The sequence below is a fragment of the Talpa europaea genome (assembly GCF_964194135.1).
Source record: "Talpa europaea genome assembly, chromosome: 3".
Taxonomy (NCBI): domain Eukaryota; kingdom Metazoa; phylum Chordata; class Mammalia; order Eulipotyphla; family Talpidae; genus Talpa; species Talpa europaea.
In genome coordinates, this window is record NC_140069.1 from 88629318 (window position 1) to 88648069 (window position 18752).

General features: G+C 36.5%; 1 protein-coding gene across 1 annotated transcript in view; it reads left to right on the forward strand.

Moving 5' to 3' along the window:
- SCIN (scinderin) overlaps positions 1 to 18752 on the forward strand; it is a gene marked incomplete at both ends in the record, with an annotated part of 87389 nt that overhangs the window by 27757 nt on the left and 40880 nt on the right. The window contains one exon of the mRNA XM_084230586.1: positions 10155 to 10304. Coding sequence (XP_084086712.1) covers positions 10155 to 10304 — 150 coding nt within the window. The remainder of the gene's footprint in view (positions 1 to 10154; positions 10305 to 18752) is intronic.

Genomic DNA, 18752 nt, shown 5'->3' on the forward strand with positions numbered 1-18752 from the left:
CCTCCCCTCCCGACAATTTTATAGTCTTGCTCAGAACTCTTTTTTTTTTTTTTTTAATTTATTTATTTATTTATACAAGCACTGGGTACAGTCAGAAGCGCGAGAGAGTGAGAGAATTCACCAGGGCCAGAGCGGAAAGCAGAACAAGCAGCTGACCAAGTACACTGCTGAGGGGAGCACTGGGTGGCAGGAGAGGTCTGTGCACCACGTGGGACCCTCGCCCATGGCCAGGGATTGAACCGGCACTGCAGAGGCTGCGGGCAGCTTCACAACCCAGTGCTCAACTGCTGCGCTACTGGGGAGGCCCATTGCTCAGAACTCTTGATTGAGCTCTATATGTGTTTCAGACGGCCTCCCAGCCATTTCAGCTTGTGTGTGTCACAAGAACCTCAAACTCAGCAAGTCTAAACTGGATTTCTCCACTTCACTATCTCATTCAAAATGATATTTCCTTTTATATGCTTATCTTGGCAAGGGAGCCACCACGCAGGCCCTCAAACCCCAAACCCAGGAGCCAGGAGAAGTGACCTGGGCTCCCTTCTTTTATAGAATTTATTTTTTTATTTTTTTAAAGCTTTATTTATTTATGCATACAAGAAGTGGAGTACAGGCCAGAGGTGTGGGGGGTGAGAGGCTTCACCAGAGACAGAGTGGGAACAGAACAGGCAGATTGACTGAAGTACACTGCTGAGGGGAGCAATGTGGTGAGTCAGGTGTGCCTGACTGTGAGGTCTGCTGTGCCATATGGGTAGCTCCCTGGCCAGGGATTGAACTCTTGCTGCAGTGGCTGCGGAATAACTTCATAGATTGCATCTTAACCCCTTGCACCACCAGGGAGGCCCCCTTCTTTTATAGAATTTAAATGTATTTAGAAAAAATATAATTTAGAAAGGGACAAAAGAATGCTGAATTCTTTGTACATGTTGAGCCAACATCTCATGGGTAGTTTTGGGTGCTCCTTTAAACTCAGCTTCTAGAAGATTGCTTCCCTTCAAGGGCATCATTAAGCATTGTTTTTATTTCTGCTCTTATTTCCTGTACCCAGATGAGGTTTGGCTGAACTTTGATGTTTAATTTTAAAGGAAATTTTCAAAGCCTCTCATTTTCCCCCAATGTGGTCATTTCTAGAAATATCACTCACTTGCTTTTATTTCTTGCTGTTGGTGGACCAGACTAATTGCCAGTACATACTGTTTTTATTCCCTATTTCTTCCTTTTCTAATTATCCAGAGTAATTTTGTTTTACTTTAATAGTCTGTATATTTAGAATTAATAATAGCTCACATATTCTAGTTGAGAGTATTCATAGGAAATATGTATATCAATATGTACTTTTTTTAAAGATTTATTTATTTATGCATACAAGAGCTGGGGTACAGGCCAGAGGTCTGTCACAGGGAGGGTGGTGAGAGGATTCGCCAGAGACAGCGGGGAACAGAACAGGCAGACTGACCGAAGTACACTGCTGAGGGGAGCAGAGGGGCGAGTCAGGAGAGGTCTGCGGCGTCATGTGGGTTGCTCCCTGGCTGACCAGGAATCGAACTTATGTGGCAGTGGCTACGGATAGCTTCATAGGTTGCATCTTAACCCTGGCCCACCAGGGAGGCCCCAATATGTACAATTTTAACCAGAATTTAAATAGACTTCATTCTGTATTAGCTGTTTCCATATTTATATAGGCAGCTTTTATATTCTCCTCTCCCCAAATATAAGATGGATTGTTGAGTTGTTAAATTTTTTGAGATCTTAGAAAATAAAATAGTTGCCTCTAAAACCATGTTTGCTTTATAATTTTCTCTTTCTAGTACACTGCGATCACATTTATGAAGTTTGTCATCAAATTCCCGTCAATGTAATATAAGTAAAACAATTTGAAGTGCAATAAAAGCTTCTCTGTCGTAAAATACACATCAGGCTACCACATCAATTCAGAGATTTTTAGCTTCATAGAAAATTCCTTTTTTTCAGCCCACTCCCTGGAATGGCAGGATAAGTTGAATTATAGGAGTTTTTCAAGCTCAGTGCCAATTGAGTGCAGTTTCCTGTGCAGAGTGGCGAAGTAGTCTTAACCAGCTACCTCTGAATAGAGTAAGTGTTGGCAGTACAGCTTATTAATAGTACTATCCACATTCTCATATGTCAGCACAGTAGAGCTCTGTTAAAATGAGATGTTCTAAAATTGTCACCCCACATAGTAACCTATAAATTAGTCAAATTTAATAAACTGTTAAAATTCTGTTTAAAACTTTAAATCATATTTTCATGTACTGTGGTTTTAGTCAAAATAATGACATTGCATAAACTATTAATTAGTATGGACTGAAAATATTAATTAGCATTTCATTACTGTGACTGAACATTTCTGGTTTTTAATAACTTATAATGAAAACCTGTATTTTATTGCATTCTTATCTGAATTAACCATTGGAAATTAAGTCTAGTAAATAAGATGTCATTTTAATAAAAATAGCAGCATAAAATAAGTTGAAAAGAATAAAAAAGACAGTATAACACACACATTCATTTTCATGTTTAATAGGAATTTTTCTGTAAACTTTCCTAGTGATTGAGTAATCTTTGCATTAAAAGGGAAGCTTATTTTTTTTAATCTTTATTTTTGTTTCTATGAGTACTTCCTAGAGATACATTTGCTATTTTTTTAAATTTATTTATTTGTGCATACAAGAACTGGGGTACAGGCCAGAGGTGTGGGTGGTGAGAGGATTCACCAGAGACAAAGTAGGGAACAGAGCAGGCAGTCTGACTGAAATACACTGCTGAGGGGAGCAGCAGGCAAGTCAGGAGAGGTCTGCTGTGCCATGTGGGTTGCTCCCTGGCCGGGGATGGAACTCGTGCTGCAGTGGATGCGGATAGCTTCATAGGTTATGTCTTAACCCCTTGCGCCACCAGGGAGGCCCCTATTTTTGCTATTTTAAAGGTAGAAACTCTGATTTTCATGCAATGGTGAATAATATTTTCTACAACTAAATTTATCTATGAATTGGTAAGGCACATAAAAATTCCCAACCCAAAGCAATATTCTAGAAAATATTTTGGGATCCATAGAATATTATAAAATTATGTGTTAAATAATGTTTGTGAAATTATTATCTGTAATACATGGTTAATTTACCAAGCTTCCATATTGTTTTATAGATACTAATAAAATTTACTGTGATTTTATGTAATCTCTTTGAAGTAAATGAGAGGTCACTTCTACAACTAAGTTAGGGAGAACATAAACATATGTTAGATGATTATATAAATTCAGGGCAAGTCAGTAATGAAAGTTGCTAATACATGTGAGAAATCTAGAAAACAAGTGGCTATTGATGTACTTCCTGTATTTCACTGTAATGTGAATATTAGAGGTTAGCTTTCTCAGACCTACAGAAAAATAATCATTTGAACATTTCATGAAATAAGGTAGATAGGGAAACTGAGCTAAGAGTCTTTGACATGCTCTGCAGCCACCTGCTTGGCTACACTGGATAAATTAATGATACAGTTTCCCTATCATATCTGCCAGGTATGATGTGCTCAGGAAGACCAGCTAAGGTCTCAGTCCTGGTTAAGTGCTGGAAGCATACAAGCACTTGGGAAGCATGCAAGCACCAGAATGCTGCCCACAGCACACAGAGTGTGTCCCCTAAAGATGGGGATTGGATGTTTGTATGTTTAGAAATCATCTTCCTATTCCACTATCTGATTTTCAAGCTCTGTGATTAGGCGTCGGCTTTAATCCCTGAGAACTGTTTTTCTCTCTTTGTAAATACTAATCTGAGCTTGGTATTCAAGCTGCCTCTAAAAGTGAGACTCAATAAGTTTTTCTATATCTATAGAGCTCTTTTAGACATTCTACCTATGATTTTGCTATGCAAGCTTGCATCTTTGGTACACTATTTAGTGGTAATGAATTATCAGTTGATCCTTTTTGTCAAACCATATTACATGCAGTTGTTTAAAGGATATATAATAAAATTAATACTTTTGCATGTATGATGTAACAACCATTTATAAAATTAAAAAAAAAACTGAGACTCATGCAGATACAGGAAAGAAGTAAGAGAGGAAACAGGAGAAGAGCTGGATTCACTTAGAAACAGTCTTCCACCTTGTTGAAGTAATAGGATCAGAGTCTAAAGTAATAGGAATCGCCATCTTAGTCCTATTTATTTTGCTACTTACAAAGACTTGAATCCCTAACATTTATACTATGTTCATAGAGAGGAATGTGGCATACATAGGTCCATCAGAAACATGGTGGGGTGGACTACTGGAATACCACTGGACTAATGAGGAGATCAAAGAAGAAATTAAAAAATTTTTTGAATTGAACGACAAGGAGGACACCAATATCCTAAATGTATGGGATGAGGCAAAAGCAGTAATAAGAGGAAAATATATAGCAATAGAAGCTCACATCAAGAAACAAGAAAGAACTCAAAGAAACAACCTAATCTCGAAGCTCAAAGATCTAGAAAAAGAACAACAAAAAAACCCCAAAACCAGTAGAAGAAAAGAAATAATAAAAACCAAAGCAGAAATAAATGAAATTGAAACTAAAAAAACAATCCAAAAGATCAATGAAACCAAGAGCTGGTTCTTTGAAAAAATCAATAAAATAGACAAACCCCTAGCCAGGCTCACAAAGGAAAAAAGGGAGAAAGCACAAATAAACAGGATCATCAATGAAAGAGGAGAAATCACAACGGACACAGCAGAAATCAAAAGAATAATCAGTAACTACTATGAACAGTTATATGGAAACAAGTTTAACAATCTAGAGGAGATGGACAAATTCCTACAACTCTACAATCACCCAAAGCTAGATAAAGAAGAAATAGAACACCTAAACAGACCAATTACAATTAGCGAAATTGAAATGGTAATCAAAAACCTCCCCAAAAACAAAAGCCCAGGACCTGATGGATTTACAAATGAATTCTACCAAACATTCAGAGACGAATTAGTGCCTATCCTTCACAAACTCTTCCAAAAAATTGAGAAGGAAGGGACAATACCAAACACGTTCTATGAAGCCAACATTACACTAATACCAAAACCAAACAAGGACAACACAAAAAAGGAAAACTACAGGCCAATCTCCCTAATGAACACTGATGCAAAAATCCTCAATAAAATTTTAGCCATCAGAATCCAACAATGTATCCATAAGATAATTCACCATGACCAAGTAGGATTCATTCCAGGGGCACAAGGATGGTTTAACATCAGAAAATCAATCAACGTTATCCAACACATCAACAAAAAGAAATATAAAAACCATATGATAATATCAATAGATGCTGAGAAAGCTTTCGACAAAGTGCAACACCCATTCATGATAAAAGCCCTTGAAATTCTTGGGATACAAGGAACATACCTCAACATCATAAAGGCCATCTATGACAAGCCAACAGCCAGTATCATTCTCAATGGTGAAAAGCTGAAAGCAATTCCATTAAGATCTGGAACAAGACAAGGATGTCCACTCTCACCACTGCTTTTCAATATAATACTGGAAGTCCTAGCCAGGGCAATAAGACAAGAGAAAGACATCCAAGGAATCCAAATACGAAAAGAAGAAGTCAAACTATCACTATTTGCAGACGATATGATATTATACATAGAGAACCCCAAAAACTGCACAGAAAAGCTAATTCAACTCATCAATCAGTTCAGTAAAGTGGCAGGATACAAAATCAACACGCAAAAGTCAGTAGCCTTCCTATACACAAACAATAAATCTGAAGAAGAAGAAATCAAAAAAACCATCCCTTTTGTTATTGAAACAAAAAAAATCAAATATTTGGGAATAAATCTAACAAAAGAGGTAAAGGACCTAAACAAAGAAAACTATAAAACACTGTTAAAAGAAATAGAAGAAGACACAAAGAAATGGAGAGACATCCCCTGCTCGTGGATTGGAAGAATAAACATTATTAAAATGGCCATCCTTCCAAAAGCAATATACAGATTCAATGCTATTCCAATCAAAATTTCAATGTCATTCTTCAAAGAAATAGAACAATTATTGATGAAATTCATATGGAATCACAAAAAACCCCGAATAGCCAAAGCTCTCCTGAAAAAAAAAGAAGGGAATGGCGGCATTACACGCCCAGACTTCAAACTATACTACAAAGCCATAATCATCAAAACTGCATGGTATTGGAACAAGAACAGACATACAGACCAATGGAATCGAATAGAAAATCCAGAAATAAACCCACAGATTTATAGTCAACTAATCTTTGATAAAGGAGCAAAGAATATGCATTGGAGCAAAGAAAGTTTGTTCAATAAATGGTGCTGGGAAAACTGGGTCGCTACATGCAAAAGAATGAAGCTTGACCACTACCTCACACCATACACAAAAATCAACTCAAAATGGATTAAAGAACTAGACATAAGACCTGAAACCATAAAATATGTAGAAGGAAATATAGGCGAAACACTACGTGATTTGCACATCAAAGACATCTTTACAAACACATCACCCAAAGCAGTGATAGTGAAGGCAAAGATAAACAGCTGGGACTACATCAAATTAAAGAGCTTCTGCACAGCAAAAGAGACAATAACAAAAACAAAGAGAAACCCCACCAACTGGGAGAACATTTTTGCACCCAACACTAATGATAAAGGACTGATCACAAAAATCTGCAAAGAGCTGATGAGACTCAACAACAACAAAGAAAATAATCCAGTCAAAAAATGGGCAGAAGAGCTAAAAAGAAACTTCTCTGAAGAGGAAATGCAAATGGCCAACAGGCATATGAAAAAATGTTCAACATCACTTGCCATCAGGGAAATGCAAATCAAAACTACCATGAGATACCATCTTACACCAGTGAGAATGGCACATATTAAAAAAACTAGCAACAACAAATGCTGGCGAGGGTGTGGAGAAAAAGGAACTCTTCTGCACTGTTGGTGGGAGTGCAAACTGGTCCAACCACTGTGGAAAGCTGTGTGGAGATTTCTGGACCTACTAAACATAGAGCTTCCATATGATCCAGCAATTCCCCTCCTAGGTATTTACCCAAAGGACACAGAAACATCAATTCCAAAGAGCACCTGCACCCCTATGTTTATAGCAGCACTGTTTACAATAGCTAAGCTTTGGAAACAACCCAAATGCCCAAAAATAGACGACTGGATCAAGAAGATGTGGTACATATATACCATGGAATATTACTCAGCATTCAAAAAAGATAAACACATGCAATTTGCAGCAACATGGATGGTGCTGGAAGGGATCATGCTCAGCGAAATAAGCCAAAAAGAAAAAGAAAAATACCGGATGGTCTCACTCATAGCAGGAATCTAGAAAACTTAAATAAGGGACCAGGAAAATGAATAACTATAAGAAAGTGAAAATCAAAATCAACAAAAAACTATGAACCAGAGACACTTTTAGGGGGGCGGGGGCGGGAGGGGAGGGATTGGGGTCAGAATGGGGGGGCTGCAATTGTATGGGGAATATAACAATAAAATTTATTATAAAAAAAAAAGAAATCAAACTCAAGTATAATTTTTTGTACACTTTATTAAAAATTTTCATGGCTGGGAAAAAAAAAAAAAAAAGAAACATGGTAGGGTGGGAGCTCACAGAGACTTGCAGGCCCACATTGTTCTAAGCTGTGCCCTGCAGGGCTTGCTAAGAAGCTAGCCTCATTTTAGACAGCCAGTCAACTGTTAATGAATGAAGAAATGACTATGGATTCAAAATGTCTTCCGATCAGAAAAAGAACCAGTCTCTTTGAATGGTTGGGTACTCTATTATCTTCTTTTCAAAAATTGCAAACATCAGGTCATATAGCTAATAAGTGACTGCTGGGGTCTATCTCCTTCATATTTAAATCCTGCAACTCCTTCTCCAAAACTGACTAAAGGATATTTGAAAATATTATTTGACCAAGCATATATATATATATATATATATATATATATATATATATATATATATGTATCTTTTACATCATTGTTCATTTTTAAACAATGTTTGCTTTCTTTTCTCAGGTGTAGTCCCCATAGAAATAATATATGGTGAGCACTAGTTGTTTACACGTCATCTCTCCTTACTAGTTTTCTTATTCATTGCTCTGTGCCTAGCAACTTGTTCATGATATGAAACTAATAAATATGAGAGACATAATAAAAATAAAGAAAAACAGTGACTTAGATAACAGTAACAATGGAAGGCTTTTGTTCTGCATATACACGCCCTTGGCTTCCACTTAACTTGTATCTTTAAAAATATTTGTCTTCAAACAGAACAAGATGTATGTTTTCATTTCTACCTAAATGCAACTATATTATTCTGATTTTATTTTATTCTTGATAATGTAACGTGGATAAATTTTCAGATCAGTGTTTAACATTTTCCTCAATTTTTCACCATGAAAGAATTGTTAACATTTAAGAGCATTCTGGTTATTGATGCACATTTATTACTGTTTTGTTTCCTTTTTGTTTGAGTATTTCTATAGTATAGATTTCTTAAAATCCCATTTTTAAATTCCATTTTTAGAAATCTTAGAGATCTTAAAAGTATGTATAGTTTTGCAGTATGATGCCAAACTGCCCTTGGAAAAAGCCTGTGCCAGTTTATACAAGCCTATTCCCACACCCACCAGACCTGGGTACTGTCAAGTTCTCTTTCATTAAACCATATTTAATGCAGACAGTGACATTGTTATTTTAATATTTGTCTCTGTATGCCTCTGAAATATTTTTTGAAGATTTATTTTTTATTTATTTATGCATAGAAGAACTGTAGGCCAGAGGTGTGAATGGTGTGTAGGCCAGAGGTGTGAATGGTGAGAGGATTCACCAGAGACAGAGTGGAGAGCAGAACAGGCGGATCTACTGAAATTCACTGCTGAGGGGAGCAGTGGGTGAGACAGGAGAGGTCTGCTGCGCCATGTGGGTCAGCTCCTTGGCTGGTGATCAAACTCAGGCTGCAGTGGCGGGCAATAGCTTGGTAGTGTTGAGACTTTAACCCCTGTGCCGCTAGGGAGGCCCCGACCTCTAGCATTCTTTAATCTAAATAGCAGTTATTATAATTGTAGGGGCAGGATGGGCCACTGAGCAGATTTTATGATCTGAGCAGACAGGGTAAAGGAAGAGTCCTGGAGCCCTCAGTGGCTTTCTCAGGCTTTTATTGGGCTTTAAATGCATTGCAGCAACCAGGTTGACGGCCCCAGGCAAGTCTTCACTCTGGGCTTCTCTGGCTCTCTCTCTCTCTCTCTCTCTCTCTCTCTCTCCTGTTTCCCCTCTCCTACTTCTCTTCTGCTTCTCATTGGTGACTACCTCAATACTCCTCCCATGGCCCACAGAAGTAAATAAGATAGTTTGCAACAATGTAACAACTGTAGGTGCACCATCAGGCAGGGCAATCCTAATGGTGGGAGGGCAGAAAAGCCTGAAAAACCATTTACCCTACAATAATCTACTTGGTATACAATGTAAACTGTTCCTCCTAAATTTTTATATTAAAGTATAACTTTGATAAAGTATCTGCTGTTTTCCTTTATATCTTAATTTATATAAGTTATCCTATCTTTGAGCATTTAATATCTTTTATTATGTTAAGATAATGCCTCATTAATATAATCACACAGTAATAAAAACCCTAATTCATATGTGTTTTTTCCTTCTCTTTATAAAAAACTAATTGAAATAAATACCATATAGTGATATTTCTAGGTCTAAGGTTTTTAACGTCTTAAAATGACTTTTGATAAGAACTGCTTAATTACTTTGAAGTTTTGTATCAGTTTTTATGATCACCAAGAGTATCTCATTACAATAACTTATTGACTACATTTATGGTAGGTTTATTTTATTTTTTTGGTAGGTTTATTTTAAATTGAAAAAACACATGCGTATACTTTCGTAAGTCATAATTATTGGACTGTATACACAAACAGTGGTGAGATAAGTATTTATTTTGTCCATGTTTCAACACTTAGCTTTATAATGCTAGAATACAGAATGTGATATAAGTGAAATATAAAATCACATATACAGCAGCAATAGATGATTGTATTTTTCATAGCTTTTATTTTTTTCTAATGAATCCAAACAGGGTTGACCAGTGTGCACATATTCCTGGGGTCATTCAAAACATCTGTCTCTTGTAGGAAATTTACCAGTGGTGTGGCTCATCATGCAACAAATACGAGCGTCTGAAAGCAAGTCAGGTTGCCATTGGCATTCGGGACAATGAAAGAAAAGGAAGAGCTCAACTAATTGTGGTGGAAGAAGGAAGCGAGCCACCAGAACTTAAAACGGTATTGTGACTTATGTTATTTTCTGAGTTTCTATCCTAAAGTATTTCTGTATGTCCGTGTATCCATTTTAACAAATTTTCTAATACTTTGACTATGATTAGGTGAGAGGAAATATTAGGGTAATCTATATCGAGGTAAGAATCTAATGGGATGTCAGGACCTCTCTCCCCATTTTCATAACTATAAAATCTTGACTCCTTATCTTCTGTGGTTTACGAGGACAAGCAGATGGGTAACACTTTTAAGACTGATTATTAGAGTATGTTTTGGCAGGATAATAATGGTTTATTCATCTGGACTTGTAAACAGTTTTTGAAAAATGCATTTAATTTAAAAATAAGCATTTAATTAAAACAATGAATAAATCTTATACCGAGAGGTTAAATACACCAATATTTTAAGCTAGAATTATAGGTACAACACTTGTGATTTTTTTTTTTTTTAATTTTTTTTTTATTTTTTTTTTTTTAATAGAGGCATGTTTTATTTATTTATTTGTTTGTTTGTTTGTTTTGTTTATACATGCACTGGGTACAGTCAGAAGCGCGGGAGGGTGAGAGAATTCACCAGAGCCAGAGCGGGGAGCAGAGCAGGCAGAAGGACCGAAGTACACTGCTGAGGGGAGCAGCGGGCGGCAGGAGAGGTCTGCGCACCATGTGGGACCCTCCTCCGGTGGCCGGGGAGCAGCCGGGGATCGAACCGGCGCTGCAGAGGCCGCGGGCAGCTTCGCAACCCAGCGCTCAACCGCTGCGCCACCGGGGAGGCCCAACACTTGTGATTTTTATTGTAGTTGTTAAATTAATTGTAAAATGGACTTAATGGTTCTTTATGCCTACATCATTTACGTGACCACTAGTCTTGAACATTTCATTGTGATCAATTTTTCACCATGAAGGAAACTGCAGTAAGTATATACAATATATATTCCCTTAAGTAAAATAGTCAGAGAGTACAATCATATTCAAGGGTCTTGATTCCTGTTAGTAAATTGATTCCCATTTATTCATCCAGCAAGTATGTATTGAACTCCTATGTTGTGTCAGGTAGAACATGCTTATATGTATCACTGGGTCCTTTGCACAAGTGCTATTTCATCATGACTTAATGAGCTCTGTAAAGATTTTCTATTGCAATACTTTCATGAATCTTTCCAAATTTAATAGTATCTCTTTGAGTTTTAATTTCTACTTTCAAGGGATATTATAAATTTTTCCTCAATGACTTTAGCCATTTGCATTTATAATTTTCAAATTACTACCTTGTAAATATTTTAAATGATTCTTATTTCGAGCAGTTTTATGCACTGGAGTTACTAGGTCAGTGAAAACCTGCACCATCCAGTGATCAAAAATTATATAATGAGATAATTATAACACCTTTAAACTTTATTACTGAATGACTACAAAGAAAGATTTTTACATTAATGATGTTTTGGAAATGATTTTAATTCAGTGGGAAGATACTCATGGTACAATCCCAAGAAAAAATGCAGGATATACCATTTCATGCACAATACTATTTTGATGTATAAGCATATATGTACATAGTTAGATATACATATATATGGAAAGAAATATGCTGAAATAGTACCAATATTATCTTGGACTCTGGGGATACAGCTATTTATTGTTTTCCTCTCCATTTGTACATATTTATGTGTGTGTATATTCATTTTAGATATTAAAAAAGGGCCATCTAAATAATTAGTTAGATATATCTAAATTGAGTTTTCAGTGGTCAGAATACATTGCTAATAAATTAGACTTTGAAAACTATTCAGAACAAATTTTTGATCTTTTAATTTTCATTCAGAACCTCTGTTCTTTTCTGTCTCTCATATTTGGAAGCAAAAAGCTATAAATAAGATGTATTTCTAATTGGTTTTAATGTCTTGTTTTAGTAGCTATCCTTTGATAGAAGCAGACCCAGCAACAGGAATTGCTATGTTGAGTGGTGGGGAAGGTGGCCTTATCTTAACTATCCCGCTAGCTTGTCTGTGGTCATCATAGTTCCCAAGTTAGTCCTTTAATCTTTCATCGTCTTCAGTTCCTCATCTGTAATGTAAGGGGTTAGACAAAGTGACCCCTCTAGTCCCTGATGATCTGTAATTCTGCCTTGTCTCCTAAATAATCATTGTCTGCAACTACCAATCACTTATAGTCTGTACAGGAAATAAAGCCACTGAGGGTGAGAATGTTGACTGTTTATGTACACACACATTTGGTGTCCTTGCAAATTGAATTCCATTCAAGATTTTGAGAAGAAACGTTTAAGTGATCAACTAATCCATTACACTGTTAAAATAAGAAAATGTAAACCTGATGAAAAACAATCTGTAAAAATAAAACTTTCATCTTAAAACATTAGTGATAAGGATAAGGGACATAGTGTTTAGTATAAAATATCATGTCAGTTTTAGGGCTTTTCTTTCTTTTTTTTTTTTTAAATACCTGTGTTTCCATGTAATACATGCAGTGTATACTGCATTGTATTTGATAGCTATCACTCACATAATGAATTAAACTGACTTTTCAGTGAAAACCTTCATTAAAGAAAGAGAAAAAGGCATTCTGAGCCTTTTGTTTTTTTTTTAAAGATTTTATTTTTTTTTGTGCATACAAGAACTGGGGTACAGGGAAGAGGTGTATGGTGGGAGGTGAGAGGATTCACCAGAGACAGAGTGGGGAACAGAACAGGTGGATTGACTGAAATACATTGCTGAGGGGAGCAGTGGGCAAGACAGGAGAGGTCTGCTGCGTCATGTAGGTCATCTCCCTGGCCAGGGATCAAATTCACGCTGTAGTGGCTGTGATAGCTTCATAGGTTGTCTTAACCCCTGTGCCACCAGGGAGGCCTTTTTTTTTTTTTTTCCAAGATTTATTTATTTATTTATACAAGCCTTGCGTATAGTCAGAAGTGTGGGAGGTGAGAAAATTCACCAGAGCAGGGAGCAGAACAGTCAGAAGGACCGGAGTACACTGCTGAGGGGAGCAGCGGGCGGCAGGAGAGGTCTGCGTGCCATGCGGGACCCTCCTCCGGTGGCCGGGGAGCAGCCGGGGATCGAACCAGCGCTGCAGAGGCTGCGGGCAGCTTCGCAACCCAGCGCTCAACTGCTGCGCCACCGGGGAGGCCCCCCTTTTTTTTTAATTAATAATTTTGTAGCCTGATTATCAAAGTAAAGTACTCGCTCAATGAATTAATTATGCACCTGTAATATTAGGGTCAAAATAAGGGGGGGTGCAATTGTATGGGGAATATAACCAAAATGAAAATGCATACATTGTGCAAAAATGAAAAATGATGTTAGAATTATATAAAATAAAATACTAAAAAATTTTTAAAAATTATGCACCTGTGATATACTAGTTTGAGGTATAGATTTTCTTAATCTTGTGCCTGTAATAATGGAGTTCAAAGAGGTCATGAACTTGGTTCAGAAAAAAAATCACTTTATTTTCACTAACCTCTTAATAAAAATTTTCACCATCTGTGAATATATTTGACAAAACACAGTAGCATGAGCAGTACCTGTGACTCTTTAGATCACATTGCATATAACCTTAAGATAGTTATGTTCCCAGGGCCTCCCTGGTGGCACAAGGGGTTAAGTGTCAGCACTATGAAGCTGTCCACAGCCACTGCAGCACGAGTCCACATCCCTGGCCAGCCAGGGAGCTACCCACATGGTGCAACAGACCTCTCCTGTCTTGCCCGCTGCTCCACTCAGCAGTGTATTTCAGTCAATCTGCCTGTTCTGCTCCCCACTCTGCCTCTGGTGAATCCTCCCCCACACACACACCTGTGGCCTGCACCTCAGCTCTTTCTTGTATGCATAAATAAATCTTTAAAAAAAAAAAGTTCCTCACTACTTAGTAATTGTGATAGTTGTTCGACCTGTCATTCAAAAATATCTTTTAATGAATTAACGCAGAGGCTCCTATATTATTTTGTTTTATTAAATATATTTTGATTGTTGCATTCTAATATTTTTATTTTTGTTATAATACTTCATAAATTATTTTATGCCTTCAAAAATATCTTTCTCAGGAGGGACCCATAGACTTCACAAATGAGCCCGATTGGCCTATAGGACACACACACAATAGATTTCTTTTTTTAGAAACTGGAATGTTATTTCTTTTTCTGACACTAACGAAACTTGATTTTTGCCAGAGAGGATTATAAAAATCTTTCAACATGTCTTTTAAAGAGGAACATTTTTTGACTTAGATTTTTATATGTTTAATTATTTATTTTAATTGAGGTAACATTAGGAAATAGCACCCCCCAATATAGGTATCACTACTGTAGTGCACCTGCCACAGAATCACCCGTTATCCACCTTTATAATCTGTTGTGCTTACTTTCCTTTTGTTCCTTTGTCTCCTCCAGCCCCTTCCTTCCTTGGTGCTTCAGTTTTCTAGTCGGCATTCAAGGTTAGTTTTTAAGCTTGTCTTCATCTGACTCTTCGTTTGGCTTATCTCTACCCTGCATTAGTGAAACCATCTGGCTTTTTTTACTCACTTAACATTATTCCTTCCAGTTCCATCCATGTGGCTGTAGGTGACACGAGTTCATCTTTTTTTTTTAATTTAATTTAATTTTATTTAAGATTATTTATTTATTTATACATGCACTGGGTAGAGTCAGAAGCGCGGGAGGGTGCGAGAATTTACCAGAGCCAGAGCCGGGAGCAGAGCAGGCAGAAGGACTGAAGTACACTGCTGAGGGGAGCAGCAGGTGGCAGGAGAGGACTGCGCGCCATATGGGACCCTTCTCTGGTGGCCCGGGAGCAGCCGGGGATCGAACCGCTGCTGCAGAGGCTACGGGCAGCTTCACAACCCAGCGCTCAACCGCTGCTCTACCGGGGAGGCCCCTGAGTTCATCTTTTTTGATCTCTGAGTAATATCCTGTATGTGTTTGATCCACTCATCTGTTTGGGGACACTTATGTTGTTTCCCTAGTTTGGGTATTATAAATCACAATGCAAACAATATGGGAGTACAAGTCTCCTTTTGAATTAGTGTTTTTTAATTTTTCAGGTAGATGTTTAGGGAGCGGAATTACTGGGTTGTATGGCAGAATCATTTTTAATCTTTTCAGACACCTCCACACTGTTTATAATAAAGATTAGACCAATCTACATTCCCATCAGCAGTGTAGAACCCCAAAAAAAAGTATCCCTTTTCTTCACATCCTTCCCAGGACTTGTTGTTTCTGGTCTTTTCTGTGTGGGTGATACTCACCAGTGTGAGGTGGTATCTCATTGTGGACTTGATTTGAATTCCCCTGATGATAAGTGATGATGTGTCTGTTTGCCATCTGCATGGCTTTGGAGAATTATGGTGACTTATTTTTAATGAGATTCTTTTAATATTATTTATATTTAAAAACTTTGAAAGGCTTTATGTGACGTTAATAATGACTTGAAATCAAGGATTTTTCAGTCAGTTAAATGACCCCATTCTCATTATTTCATGTTCAATGCTGAATTTTTGAAACATGTATTTCTGACATACATGTTAAAGTGTTCAACAATTAATATATTGAAAAATGATTTTTCTCAGCTTTTTAAAATGTTCCTTATTTTGAGAAATTTCAAAATCTTTTAATCCCATTGTTATTTTCACACAAGTTTAATATGGGTTATTTCTTGGATGATCATATATTTATCCTACAAACAAAAACACATTGGGGAGTAATAGAGGGTACTGTCCAGCCAGGACATAAAGACGGTACATATTAAAACATTCTGGACAAGCAGGATATGTGATCAGCATCTTAATTGTATCTTTAGTACTTTAAAAAAGCCCGTATACCTAAAGTTGAAAATAATCCTATACACAGAACAAAAACCTGCAACTAATGTCAATTTTACTCTGAGCTTGTTTTGTCATATTTCAGCAGATTTACTATGAAAAGTTGAATAAATTATGCAAAACACTTTTCTTGGTCTATCTTTTCATATTTATAATGAATAATTAATGATGTGAAGGGAAATTATAGATAACACTAACCCTAAGGTCCCAAACTTTATTGGCTCTATTCATCCTCTAAACATTAGAAGGGAAGTAAAAAAAATTGCCTGAGGAAACATTGCTAAGGTAATAATTTATCAATCTGTTTTATAGGTTTAATTTTTTTGAAAAAGCAGCATCTGGTAGCTATCAAGAAGAGAGTGAAGACAAAGCATGTGGTTTGAAATAACAGAATACAACTACTTTTTCTGGTATAGAAAGGCTTTTCCTATATAATTTAATGAACTTGTTAAGACTATAATCATTCAAATGCCAGTGGCAGAATGCTGGCAGTAAATATACTACAAGTAGTTTATAAACAGATGCTCTATTGCTGATCTGTTTTGTTTCTTGTTTTTATAAACACACCAGGACTCCCTGGAAATGGCATATGCACAATCATTGTTTTGAAATTCTAGGCCCAAGAAAAGAAAATTGGAAGGAAAATCCACTATCATATTATATCTCAGTTAATCAGTATTTATTGAGCACAAGATTGTTACTTGATTTTCTGGCTGATTTGATAAGCCTGTATTACATTGAAACAGAGTCAGAGGAGGAATGTACTGTGAAGATCCTGAAACACCAGTGAACTGGGTCTGAACTACCACCATTACTTGAAAGCCTTGTCATGATAAAGTTCATCTATTTTAGACAGCATGTAAGCTAGATTACCCTCCAGAGGGTCTCGTAATACATGAATTGTGTTCATTTAGTTCTAAGTCATAAAAGAAAACCTGAAATAAGGTAATTTTTTCATTCATTCTCTTGACAAGTTGATAGGCTATTTATGATGTGCTCATATATATCTTGTAAATTACATCTAGAGTTGAATAATGCAGATATTTCTTGTTCTTTACAGATGTCTGCATAGGCAAAGAGTAAAATTTTAATTCTGTTTTCCCAAAAACATTTGTATCATGTCAATGCTACTCTAATTTCCTTGAGACACTTTCTTTTATATCTGTTTATCCTCATAGCCCTAAATCATTTCTCATTAACATTTAGATAATTAATATAGTTAACTGAAATATATGGTACCAAAAACCTGTGATATTTTCCTATCTTCTAGAGAAACTAGAAACTGAAGTTTTTCCTTGTGTTTTAGATGATAGTGAAGATAAGGACAACACCGTATTATTGAATGTTTTAAGAAGATCTGCATATATGTAGGAGCAGTTAGCATCTAGATGATAATTCATATATTCTGCTTTTCTCTTTCTACCTCTATTTTCCACCTATTTTCCACCTCTATTCTCAGGTGGATAACTGTTATTTCAGAAAGCAATAACTGAATTTTGAGCTTATTTATATTGACTGAAATACCTTCCTACATATTAGACAGATAACATATACTCCAGGTGAAAATACCTAGTGCAGTAAAAATAAATAGCTAGTGTCTAAAAGTTTTAGTCTGTAAAAATATGCATGTTTCCAGAGCTGTAATTGGATACTCCCATCTGTGGAATTCTCTTTCCCAATTTGGGTCATCTCCACATTTAAGGCCGACCAACCACAGAAACCCATTCCTTTATTGCACAACACTGCTGTCCTCTTGCCTTGACCACTTCGATGGGCTGTTGCCGATAGTACTGGTGCTGCTTCTTTTCCACCATCGAGTTTAAAGTGAATGCACTCCAGAAACTCCAAGGGACAGTACAGATATTGAGCCTTGTTTCTGAATTCTCCCTATCTATGTATTTTTCATCTTTCCTAAAACTTAACATCAAAAGACTGTGTACAATGCTAATGCTTCTCAAGCTCTTAGTCTAAATTTACAGAAACAGTAGAGGTCTTAGTGTTTAATAATCTAATATTAGAACTCATTTTAGCATATAAGGTAAAAGATCAAGAAAAAAATTGAGTTGGGATTTGAAAATTTCAAATTCTGTAAATATTTCTTAACATTTCTCTGGTAAGTACTTGCTTTATAGCATCATCTTGAAATACTGGAATTACATGGGATTATATGTTAATCTAATTATATATCCTTGTATATTTAAATCACACACAGTCATTATGAAGATAATGCTATAGAGAGGGAGAGAAACTTTATTTTCGGGAGCATGGTCTTTAATTAGAGAAATCATTCCCCATTACCTTGGTAGAACAGCATCAAATGAACCAAAAAAATAACAGTAGCAGAAATGGGGAGCTGTTTTAAAAGTTCCCTTCCTGATCATGCTCAGTGAAAAAGAAAAATACTGGATGGTCTCACTCATAGCAGGCATTTAGAAAACCTAAATAAGGGACCAGGAAAAAGACTAATTATAATAAAGTAAAAATCAAAATCAACGAGCAACTATAAACCAGAGACATACTACAGGGAGGGGAGAAGGGAGTAGGATCAAAACAAGGGTGGGGGGAATTGTATGGGGACTATAAACAAGATGAAAATGCATACATTGTGCAAAAAATGAAAAATGATGTA